General features: G+C 46.4%; 2 protein-coding genes across 3 annotated transcripts in view; both read right to left on the bottom strand.

Annotated features, from left to right (window-relative positions):
* Positions 1 to 1,965, bottom strand: part of Ddc (dopa decarboxylase) — an 81,846-nt gene extending 79,881 nt beyond the window's left edge. Inside the window, exon 1 of one of the 2 annotated variants that reach the window (XM_057772058.1) lies at positions 1,885 to 1,965. In XM_057772058.1, coding sequence (XP_057628041.1) covers positions 1,885 to 1,942 — 58 coding nt within the window. In that variant the 5' untranslated portion in view covers positions 1,943 to 1,965. Of the gene's footprint in view, positions 1 to 577; positions 689 to 1,884 lie in introns of those variants that run through there. The other variant, XM_057772057.1, reaches the window with a different exon arrangement.
* Positions 1,966 to 7,657: 5,692 nt separating this feature from the next.
* On the bottom strand, positions 7,658 to 8,167 carry LOC130876220 (60S ribosomal protein L21-like). The gene has a single exon (XM_057772688.1). It carries the CDS (start codon positions 8,138 to 8,140, stop codon positions 7,658 to 7,660), a length of 483 nt encoding a protein of 160 aa, XP_057628671.1. The 5' UTR covers positions 8,141 to 8,167.
* Positions 8,168 to 12,215: the final 4,048 nt, after the last annotated feature.

Below are 12,215 nucleotides of genomic sequence, written 5' to 3'. Positions count from 1 at the left end.
CAGAGGGCAGGGAGGACGCACCCTTCCAGTGTGGTCGCCTTGCTCATTCACAACAGAGCTCCCAGATACTGTCTGTGCGTCCATTGCATGTACAGCCCTTTAAGAGCACGGTTACTGCAACTTGTGGGAGGCTGTTGTTAGTTCTCCTTCACCAGCAAAGCACACCCAGGTCTGCGACCCCAAAGCTGCCTCCTCACTTCCATCCCACTTTCCATCCTCACTTCATATCCATCAGGTATAGGAGTCTCCTGAAAACCAGTTCACTTGCTTGCTACAATACTTCAAATAACAAGGGCTAAAAAACCACCAGAAGTTCCAATTCTCCACTGGACTCATATAGAAATGATTCTAAATAGGCAGGCAGAGGCTGGTACCCTTAGCAGAAAGTTCCCTTAGCAGTCCTGCCACCTGCGATGTCAGATGCCTAAGCCTTCTCAGCCAGCAGTATCTCTGTCCTTAGAAAGACACCATGACCAAAATCAACCAGAGACGCCCAGTCCGGCCCCAGGGTCGTTGTCTGGCAGAAGTGGGTGCTGGGGTCTGACCCTGAGCCATGTAAACAAAGGGCTGTACTCACAGGCAGCTGGAGTCGCCTCCTCTCTATTCGCTCTCTTGCTCTCTCTCTCTCCTTGGTGACAGTTAAAAGGCACAGAGGATGCGATTGCCATTTATGTAGACAAAGTGTCCGCCTCCCGAAGCCAATCAGCAGCTTTCTCCGCATTATTTACCCAGAGCCTCTCCTGCTCCTCTCTCTGTGTTCCTCCTGCTCCACAGGATGGAGCCCAGCAGGGCAGAGAGGGAACAATGGGACCTGGAGAGAGGCCCAGGAAAGGTGGGTCCTGGGTTCCCTGTCACTATGTGGGTCCCAGACTAGGGACCAGTGCTCCTGGAGACTCCTAGCAACTCAAACCCTAGGCTCCATTCTAGGGGAGAGCCTGACTCAGACCCTTCTTCTTCCTTGGGCACCACTGGAATGTTGCCTGACACAGGGATTGTCAGGGACTAAGAGCACCAAACCTAAATCCCACTCAGTTCCTCCAATGAACAGTACCAATCACCATCCAAACTATGTTGGGCTCTGTACACTTATGTTTAGTGTGTAGGGGTGAGGCAGACCTTACATCCTGCTAATCAGTGGGACTTAAGGGGCTTATTATTATTCTAGAACAGGAGCCTGGGCCATACAGATAAGGAAAAGATGGAAGAAGAGTCATTCTGAACAGTATCACCATTCAGAAGTTTCTATCAGAACTACAGATACACATGCACAGAGAACACATATGTGCATAGAGAACACACATATGTTCAGAGAGTACACACCCAGAGATACGCACACACAGAGAGCGGAGCACACATATATGCATAGAGGGTACCCACACGTTTACAAAGGGCACACTCATGCACATATTGCACACACACATCAATAAAGTATACACACAGCCAGAGAGAGCAGACACATGCACAGAGAACAAACACACACAATTAGCATACACATTGCATACAGGATACCCACATGTGTGCAGAGGACACACGCATGCATAGAGGGCACACATATTAACAGCGAACACATCCATCGGCACAGAGAGCACATATATGCATAGACAATACACACACATAGAGAGAGCACACTCATGTATAGAAGGTATCCACACATGCACAAAGGTCACATACCTATAAACAGAGAACATATATACACATGCTCAAAGAGCACACATACAGGGGTACATGCAAATGTGCATGCATGTGTGTATACACACCAGTACAAATGTATACATGCAGTCACTATGCTCATGCATGTGTACACATAAAATGGACATGTATGCAGGCACATGCATACACTGACATATACACACATATACAGTTACACATATAACACACACGCACCGTGTTCAGGGTCTGTATACAGTTCAGAATCAGGGATTCTCCAAGGAGAACTGATCATCCGTGGTGTGGCCCCAGCAGGATCTCTTCACAGACACCTTTGGGACAGAGGCAGTGGCTTCCAGGACAGCAGAATGTACCAGAGGTGAGGGCAATGTAGCAGGGGGAGCCAGCACATGGTTGTCGGCCATGGTTGAGGAACCCTGACCCTCAGCGCAAGCTCTACTACCCGTGCAGACGGCAGACATGCCCAAAATGGAGGATGTAAGGAGATTAGGTCCATCTGCACAGAGTGAGCTCCCCAGCACTTGGTACCATCATCAGTGGAGCCTAGCTTAACGGGCAGGAGACTGGCAGCACCCCCCACCCCCGGTTACCGAGACTATTGGAGAGAGCCCCAGTGGGTGGGAAAGGCAGTCACCAAGTTGAACAGATGATATCCTCAGACTGACGCCTCCCCAGCACAGTCTCACTGTTGCCCATATTGTTATGAGGAAGAAGGGTCCCTGATCAGGGAGGACTGGCCAGGAGCAAGGGGACAGGAAAGATGACTACACACACTGGACTCTAGGAAGATCAGACCCATGGGAAGACACAGAGCTCTACCTGGAGCAGGGTCCTGGGAAAAACTGGCTGCATACAAGAAGAAGCCCGTGACCCCAGGCACAAGTGTCTGGAGATGATGTCCGTGGGCAAAGGGAAATCCTCTGTTTAATGGAAACTTTCCCTGGTAGCACTTGGCATTTTAAGGCTTCCCTGAGCCTCACAACACCTTTCTCTACCAGATGATGGGGAAACAACCTCAGAGAGGTCAGGGAACTTGCTGAAACATTTGAGGAAATAGGCATTTTAACTTCCTTTAAATACATGTATGGAAACATTACCCCAATATCGTCATCATTATTTGGGGAGGGGGTTCAAGACAGGGTTTCTCGGTATAGCATTGACTGTCCTAGAACTCTGTAGACCAGGCTGGCCTCGAACACACAGAGATCCGCCTGCCTCTGCCTCCTGAGTGCTGGGATTAAAGGCATGGTCCACCACTGCCCAGCTTACCCTGACATTATATAAAATGTTTCTATTCTTAAATATCAGTCAACAGTGCCGGGAGGTGGCAGCTGCACATGTTTTTAATCCCAGTACTTGGGATGCAAAGGCAGGTGAATTTCTTTGAGTTTGAGGTCAGCCTGGTCTACAGAGTGAGTTCCAGGACAGTTAAGCTACACAGAGAAACCCTGTTTTGAACCCCGCCCCCCCACAAATTTCATTCAACAAAATAAGATCGGCGATGGCAAAGATGGGAAGAGGACGGGGACATCCAGACAGCACAGGGACCATGCTTGCGTGCTTGAAGGGCATATGGGCCCTCAGAGGTTTGAGCAGAATGTGACCCTGTCTCAGGTTCATGTGTAGAAACTCCCTGAGCAGCTCTCAGGGAGAAAACTGGAGGTTGGACAGGCAGGAATGAGAGCACCCAGAGATGTAAGACTTCTTAAAAAAAAAAAAAAAAAAAAAAAGAGTAGAAGGGAAAAGACCCGAGGCGGCCTGGGAAGGGCCTGAGGTATGCAGTCTGACCAGCAGGCCGCAGGTCCTGTGCTGAAATTTGCTCTGACCACCTGTGAGGGAGAGTTGCGCTTTTTGCGCCACAGTGAAGCGGATAGGTCAACATTTACAACAGAAGCAAACCAAGAGGAACGGAGCCAACAAAAGCCGGCAGAAACTCTGCGGGGCTGTGGAGAAACACACAGGAAGGTGAGATTAAATGGAAACAAACCGGTGCTGAATAGGAACCGCCAAGGTTATAAATACTTGAATTCTTCCCTAACAGGCGAACAGTCTCAGTGCCACCGTAATAAAAATCCAACACATGTCTCGGGCTCTGAAATAGAAGTGGAAAAGCGGAAGTCTAAGAAAGGCCAGAGGAGTTCTGAGAAGGAAGCTCCTGACGGCAGCAAGGTGGGGGCTGGGGATGGCGGCGGCGTGGGGGCGGGGAGGGGAGGAGGGGCAGCAGTCTCCAGACTCACAAACACGGTGGTGCCGTGTGCAGTGTGTGGAATGAGGTCTGCAGGGTGCAAACAGACTCCTGGGCAGCTAAATAGAGTAGAAATTCCAGAAGGGAGAAAACAGAGCCCTGAGTGTGGAAAATTGACAGGTGCACATTGCAGACCAAAATGGAAAGGGCGGGGTAGTAGACGCTGCGACGGCGACAACTGTGCTCCACTTGGAAGGACGTGACTCTGGATGCTTTCCTCGCGGCATCCTGGCGGGTAGGGGCAGCGTCTAAAAGAAACCGAGGGGCATGTCTTTCATGATATCCGAGCAAAAGGACTTCTTAAATGGTTTACTTTTCCAGCTAAGCATAAAAGATGGACAGATTTGATTCCCCCCTCCCCCTTCTAGTACTTCAAACTACAAGAGCTAGAAACTAGAGGGAGGCTTTGGAGGCATCTTCCTGACTGTAGGTGAGCAACTACGAATAAAAAATAAGAACCGGCCAGGAGGTGGTGGCAAGCAGAGGCAGGTGGAGCTTTCTGAGTTCAAGGCCAGCCTGGTCCATAGAGTGAGTTCCAGGACTACATAGAGAAACCCTGTCTCAGAAAACCAAAAAGAAAAAAAGAAGAAGGAGGAGGAGGAGGAGGAGGAGGAGGAGGAGGAGGAGGAGGAGGAGGAGGAGGAGGAGAAGAAGAAGAAGAAGAAGAAGAAGAAGAAGAAGAAGAAGAAGAAGAAGAAGAGAAAGGAAGGAAGGAGGAAGAGACAGAGAGAGAGAGAGAGAGAGAGAGAGAGAGAGAGAGAGAGAGAGAAAAGAAAAAAAGTCATTATAAGAAAAGCAAGCCTTTGTGAGACATAGAATCCAGGATTCTCATGAGCATGGGGATACAACCTTGTGGTTGGTAATCAGAGAAAAGACTATTTATTAGAAACAATTAGGGTTGAGACTGTTTTATAAGGAAACCTATGTCTTGACCACTTATCTATGCTCTCTTTAAAATTTTAATATCTTGCTTATTAATTCAGGTGGATTTCCAGATCGACAGTCATCCCTCCTCTGAGTGTAACAGGTTCATGCCTTTCCTGTCAGTGTTTTCTGGCCTCCCTTTGCTGCATGCTCCAGCGGGCCCTGGAGCTCTCAACAATACACACATGTAGAGCACACATATGTATAGAAGGTACCCACACATATGGCACCTTCTATATATATGCACAAAGGTCACGTACATGTAAACACAGTGCAACCAAGGCTATTGGACAGATGTATGCTCAATCTAGTTTACATCAAAGCCATGTGAATATGTCCCCCATGAAACACAATGTTAGTATAAAACTACAATTGAATTGCATTAAAAGGATCTGTTTTTCCTCCATTGTGGTAGTGATATACTTTTTACCTTTTAAGATATGGCAACCAGAACACTTAAAATTGGAAATTACTCATGTTCCTGGGCCTGAAAACACTTATATAGGAAACACTTATATAAGAAACACTTATTTAGGAATCATTATGGTTTAAAAGCACTTAGCATGCAGCCTGGTCCTACTGACTTTGAAAGGAATGTTTCTAACATTTTTGCTGTGAATTATAACTGGGAATTCAGTATTGGATTTTCTTCTGTTCATATTCTTATAATAAAGGCTTTAGTTAATCAACTTTTATATCAGAAAGCCATAGAGCATTCCTTACCCAAACTGTTGGTGTGATGAGTAACAGGTGGTTTGGATCTGGGGTGTCCCCCAGAGGTCACTGAGCCTCGCCACATCCTGCACCATCAATGGTGCTGTTTGGAGGTGGTGGAAGCTTAAGGGTTTAACCTACTTGAAACTGGGTCATTGGGAAGGTGCCCTTGAAGGGGATATTGGGGCCTCAGCCCTGTCCTCGTCTTTTCTTTTGTCCTTGGCTCTGAGGTGAAGGGATTAGATGTCAGGGACATATGAGAGAACTGAAGGTTCCATACATGTCCAATAAACTCGTGGGTTCTTCAGCTGTGGATTTGACTGTCTATGGATCAGAAATGAGTTTTAAAATTATATCTACACTGAACACATACATTTTTTTCTTGCCATTATTTCTGTACAATCAAGTATTAACAACTGTTCACACTGTATTAGGTATCGTATGTAATCTAGAGAGGACTCACAAGGATGGGAGTACCTGTAGGTTAGAAGCTGAATAGGCCAACCAGCTTTTAAAAGGGACTTGAAAATTCATAGGTAACCAGTGGTGGTAGTGTATGCCTTTAATCCCAGGTAGGCATATCTCTGAGGTCCAGGCCAACCTGGTCTACAGAGTGAGTTCCTGGACAGTCAGAATACACAGAGAAATCCTGTCTTGGAAAAAAGGAAAAAAAAAAAAAAAAAGAAAAGAAAGACAGGAAGGAAGAAAGGAAGGGAAGGAGAGAGAGAGAGAAAGAGAGTGAGAAAGGCCTGGGAGGCAGAGGCAGGTGGATCTCTCTGAGTTCCAGGCCAACCTAGTCTACACAACAAGTTCCAGGACAGTCTCCAAAGCTCAGAGAAACTCTGTCTTGAAACAACAACATCAACAACAAAACAAACCAAAAAGAAAGAAAGGAAGAAAGAAAATGAATTAATGGGTGTTGGCATCCTCAGGGTTCCAAAATCCATCTCTCATGGGTGTAGAAATAATTATAAGTAGTAAAGACATGCTGGAATTTTCCATTCTGGTGGCCTATTTATAATTTCTCCCTATAATTGCATTAAGGTTTCTTGTATGTATTTAAACTTTTATGTGTTTAGAACTTGTACTATACTCTTTTTTCTCCTAACATACTATTTTTATTAATTATTTGGAAACTCTGAAGTACACCTCAATCACACTTCTCATCCTCCCCTGGTCCATCCTCATAACCTTGTACTCCCCCAAAAAACACAAACAAAGAGAAAAACAACAACCAAAAGCCACAAAGTCCAATCTGTGCTGCCCATAAACTCACTGGAGCATGGTCAAACGCCCAGTGGCCAGCACTTTAAAGAATACTGAGTGCCCCTCCCCGTGGAAGCCATCAACTGTGAAGAGCTACACTTCAGCATCTTTACCACTGCTTTTAAGGGCTCTCTTCAATAACCATATGTCTGTCTGGACTGTTTCTTTTTGTATTATACTCTTGACGGAGCGGAATGTCATTTGATTTACTGATACACCACAATTACTGAGTGGATTACTCAAAGAACTTTATTCAAATTTGAAAATCTCCTTTTCTTCCTCAGCCCCCCAAGGGGGTGTCCTCCAGGCCGGAGACCCTTCTGAGGTAGCTCAGAGTTCTGTGAGGGGATTGTCTCAGGTCTGGGAGCATGAGCCCTCTGAGGTTTATGAGTAGACCCACTTGAGGATGATGGTTAGCCCTCATCGCTCTGGTGGCACCAGTCCCGTACTGCGTGCTAACTTAAAAGCCCAGAACTGTTCACTCAAATCTGGTCCTGCGCTTCTGGCTTTCCAGCTGGGCTCTAGCTTCACCCCATGCACTTCCCACTCTCTCTACTCTCATCTCACTCTCCTACCTATAACCCTACCTTTCCTGTCTCATCTCTCTGCATGGGACAGCTTGATTCTTTTTTTTTTAAATTTTTTTATTTTATTTTTTTAATTTTTCTAATCAAGAATGTATTTCCAGGACACTAAGTTGTATCAATTAGCAGGAAAAAAATTAGTAAAATCTGAATAGGAAAGACACAGTGAACCAGCATTTTCTTTCAGGGAGAAGATACCACACTTCAACTTAAGAAAAAACCTTTACAGTCCAGGTCTTTTATTTCTTTTTGTACATCAGGCCACGAATTCGTAGGGAATAGGCTCCAGCAGCTCAGGCTCCTTCCCGTTAGTCCTCACAAAGTGTGCTTCTCTGGGTGGAGCAGGCTGGCGCTTCAGCTGAACCCAGGTGCCCTTCTCTTTGGCTTCCTTTTTCTTCTGGTCATTCTCCTTCACCCGCTTCAGGAAGCTGTCTCTGCTCTTCGAGTGCTTGATGTGTTCAATCCGCACATTAATTCTCTTGGCAAGAATCTTGCCCTTAACTTGCTTGTTTACAATGATGCCCACAGCATGCTGGGTGACATTGTAGACTCTTCCAGTTTTGCCATGGTAACATTTATGGGGCATTCCTTTTTGAACAGTGCCCATTCCCTTGATGTCTACAATATCGCCCTTCTTGTAGATTCGCATGTACGTGGCCAAAGGAACAACTCCATGTTTCCTAAAGGGCCTAGAGAACATATAGCGAGTGCCCCTCCTCTTTCCCTTTGTGTTTGTCATTTTGGCGAGTTACTGAAAGATGGCTACCGCGGCCCGGGATAGCTTGATTCTTAAAAAACATTTATTGCTTCCTTCTTATGATTCTGTGACACTTCTTCCTAAAGCTTTTATGCAGTCAAAGTATCGTAAAATTCTAGTGATTAACTAGAAGAGCTTGTATTGAAAACAGAGAATAAATTCAAAAATATAGTTGGCCATGGATTCCACAGAGAAGACAGCAAGATTTCATCAGTGAAGAACGCTAACCGGCAGGGTTTTGAAATACTTTTTGAATGCTGATGTTTTCCTTTCAGATGGAACATTCGTGATGATTTTTCATTTTTGGTTCTCCCATCAGTAATAAATCATACGCATGTTTAATACTTAAGGGACTCCGAGGAACCTTCACTTCATATAAAGCCACTATAGTATCTGGACCCCAGAAACTGCTTCAAAGCACATCTTTCCCTGGATGACAGAGCAGAACATGCCAGGCTACGAAGTGAAAGTAATTGCTGTTCTGATCCCATCACATTCACTGTGAGAAAGATCGCATGCCATCTTCCTCGCCTCTTCTGCCTTAGTCTGTGCACTGGGGAGACGGAGCCTAACATAAATTCTGTTTTTGATGGAGACCAGGACAAGCCAAACGCACAACACTCATTTTTACTCGTACAGATGCAGACCATGATTTCTTTCCATGGAATCTACCTTTCTTCCTCCCTGTGTTCTCTCTCTTTCTTTTTTAAGACCAGGCTGGCCTCAAGCTCACAGAGATCTGCCTGCTTCTGTCTCCCGAGTGCTGGAATTATAAGTGTGTGCTACCACTTCCTGGGGGATTCTACTTTTCTTTTTTTTAAATTTCTTTCTTATTTTATTTTATTTTTTTTATTAAAAATTTCTGCCTCCTCCCCACCTCCCTTTTCCCTCCCAGGATTCTACTTTTCAAGGAGAACTGTAACCAGTGATGTAAATTAAAATGTCTAGTAAATTGAAGTATTGAAAAAAGAGAGCCCCTTAGAGAACCACAGACACTGTTTAGTTAAGAAAGATTTCATACTTTATAAATCATCTCCCATGTGCGTGATGAGCTCGTTCGGAACAGGGAGTTTAATCTTCACAGGAACCTGGCAAGGCAGGTTCCACCAACACCCCCATTTCCCGGGTGAGGAGGCCTAGGGGAGTGAATGCCTGATGCCCCCTTAGTGTGTATTCTCTTGTGAAGGAGACTCCTTGTCTCCTTCATCTGCTACCGAACAGCCAGCTGAAGTTACCGTGGCCCCACTGCGTGTGAGTTCCAGCGGAGTCTGTGTGTATACACACATGTGCAACCAGTTCTGAGGTTACAATAGGACCAAAAGGTTTACCAAGGCTTCAGCGCAAGAGGAAGCATTTTGTCATCAGTAGTCCCCATTCTCCGGAGAGCCATCCTTTCAGCACACACTCAGTAGCGCGGAGCCCAAGAGTCACAATGGACACGGCGCCTTTTCAGCAACTAGAGTCGGACAAAATAGAACACTTACTTGCTGAGAGTTTGGATTCCTTGCAGCTCCACTCTGCCGTGAGAGACTGCCCTGCTTTGCGAACTGAGGCGAAGGTGGCAGCTCAGCTGGGAACTTGGTGCTTGGGCAGTTACTATCTTTGCAGCTTGGCACCGATGCATTTCTTCGTCCTTGCATTTTAGCCCCGTATTCTGGTTAAACATTAATGGCAAGTGGTATAAAGGTCAAGACAGTCTAAAGAAAGCCGTACACACGCTTGGGGGCTGGAGTGCAGTTCTTCTTTGGGCTCCTAAGAAAGGTTATCGGGTGAGCCTGATTTACAAGCCATGACAAGTTGGGTCTTTCTTACTGAATAACCCTAACATCTATGCTTTCCTATGTTGCCTCAGTTCCGTGTTGTTAGCCCCGCTAGGTGATTCCATAACTCCAAGCCCTGTGCCAGGAAAAGGCTGTCCTACAAAAGGCCCTTCCCTCTGCCCAGAGCCTTTAAATTGCCTGGATATCTCTGGGGTCTCTAGAGCTGGACCAGGCAGAACCCATCTGCTTGCCTTCCATCCCAACTCATTGACACTTGTGATATAGGGCACAGTATAATGATTGAGATTTTGATTAATTTCAGGAAATCCAAGCTGACAGAGTTTCACTGGTGCATAAAGGAGAGCCAAGGAAGTGTCATTAAGAAGGCACATGGGGAAAGTCCACAGAGCACTAAGTGCTGGCCTTCTAGGCAGATCGCCAACTTGGACCACTGGGAACAAAGAACAGAATGGGTGTGAGATTGCGTACGGCAACTGGGAAAGGAATGGACACAGGCAGCTGAAGACAGAATGGCTGTCGCCCGAGGTAGCTGCCACAGACTAGGGGCTGGGTAGAGCTGTTTGTACTCCACACTAGGGACAAGAATGGTGGTGGGAGTGGGTTTGGACCCAAGGATTCATATTGTCGGAACTGGGACCTGGGAGAGGATCTGGTTGACACTGAGAAGACTCCAGATCCCTCCAAGAATCACTGGAGGAAAGAAAGCGGGAATAAATAAAGGGGAAAAAAACATGGCAAGGCAGTTGCACAGGGACCTGTCGTAAGAGGCCCCATCCTTCACGTTTTTGCTCAGGCCTGAGAAGTGAAAATTCTCAGCAAGGGAAGCGTGAAGGGAGGAGTCCTGGTGGGAACCAGTGTCTGCATCCAAGCCCTTCCAGGCCTCAAAGAAAGCCAAGCCTAGAGACCACCCATGGTGAGTCTTGTAAGCCACGTTCTGTGCATCCCTCAACAGCAGTGGAAGACACTGGAGTTCTCTAGAAAGCAGTTCCCTGGCTTACTTATGTTTAACCTCACTATGGCTCGTGTGTGGAATCCAGAGGCAAGACAGGGTAGAGTGGGATTGTCTCTGCTTTCCTGAGGGGAGGAATGTTCCAAAAACCGGGAGGAACTAGAGGATTCCCTGGGGAGAGAAGAAGGTTGAGATAAGGCAGACAGGTCTGAGACACGCATGTGTCTAGGTATGCATGCGAGCATGTGTACACACATCAGGTAGCTTCTTGGGAAGAAGAAGGAGCCATAGAGATGGATTCTGGGCATTAAAACCAAAGGCAATAGCTTGTAGTTATGGCCTAACAGAACATGACAGATGAGACCAGTTTGGGCTCAGGATAGATGGAGGACACTAAGCATTCACTTTGGGAATTAAATTTCCGATACCTTCTTCTTATCTAAGAGTAAATATCCGGTAGACCTTTCAGTATCTGAGCTTAAATTTCAGAAGAGGTGTCTGCACAGGAAATCAAGTTATGAGTGGGGAGGATTTGGCAGGAAGCAATAAGAAGCGCATGACTTGAGCAATAAGAGCTGAAGCAATAAGAACACGCAGCTTAAAAAAAGTTGCGCCTCAAAATAATAATCTCAGCTCCTGCATAAGCTGGGTCCTTGCATGAACCTATCACCCTAGTTCTGATGGGAGTGGAACAGGAGATCACTGGGGTAGTCTGAGTGTGAGGGTTCCAGAATCAGGAGCTCCGACGTCCGGGGTAGATGATGGGTGTCAAGCTAAAGCAGAGAGAGAAGCTTTGCCCTCCACTACCACTCGCCGTTAATATTGTGGGTTATGTGGCACTTTGGTGAGGATGGACACTCCTTTTATACATTGTGTTATTTCACAATTTCATGATTGTGCCCTAGGCACATGATTCCTTTCCCACCTAACTTCTCCTACCCTTAAAAGCCTCCCTCCTCCCTATCAGTCTCTTTTCCCTGTTTAGATGTTTCTGTTCGGCTTAGTGTTTCACGGGTTTAATCTGGGCCATTTATACAATCTTGAGTTTGGAGGGAGCTAACCATCAGAGCCTGGCCTTGCCAGTGGTGTACAGCTAGATGTGATGTCTCCCTCTCTTAGAATCTGTGGTTGCCAATAGAAAGGCAGAACCTGCGGTAGGGCCCCAGGAGTTTTTCCCTCTCCGTACTGACTGCAAGAGAGCCCAACTTCTGTGGATCCGATGCTAATTCTACCCAGCTGCTGTGAGTTCATGGCTGTTAGGGCTGTGTCATGCTTAGGAGGCGGTGTTTGGAAGCCTCTCTCCCCTTTCCTCTGGGCTCTCACAGTC

Source organism: Chionomys nivalis, chromosome 6 (genome assembly GCF_950005125.1).
Source record: "Chionomys nivalis chromosome 6, mChiNiv1.1, whole genome shotgun sequence".
NCBI lineage: Eukaryota > Metazoa > Chordata > Mammalia > Rodentia > Cricetidae > Chionomys > Chionomys nivalis.
The sequence above is the reverse complement of the archived record's forward strand: the minus strand, read 5'-3'. Positions and strand labels throughout refer to the sequence as shown.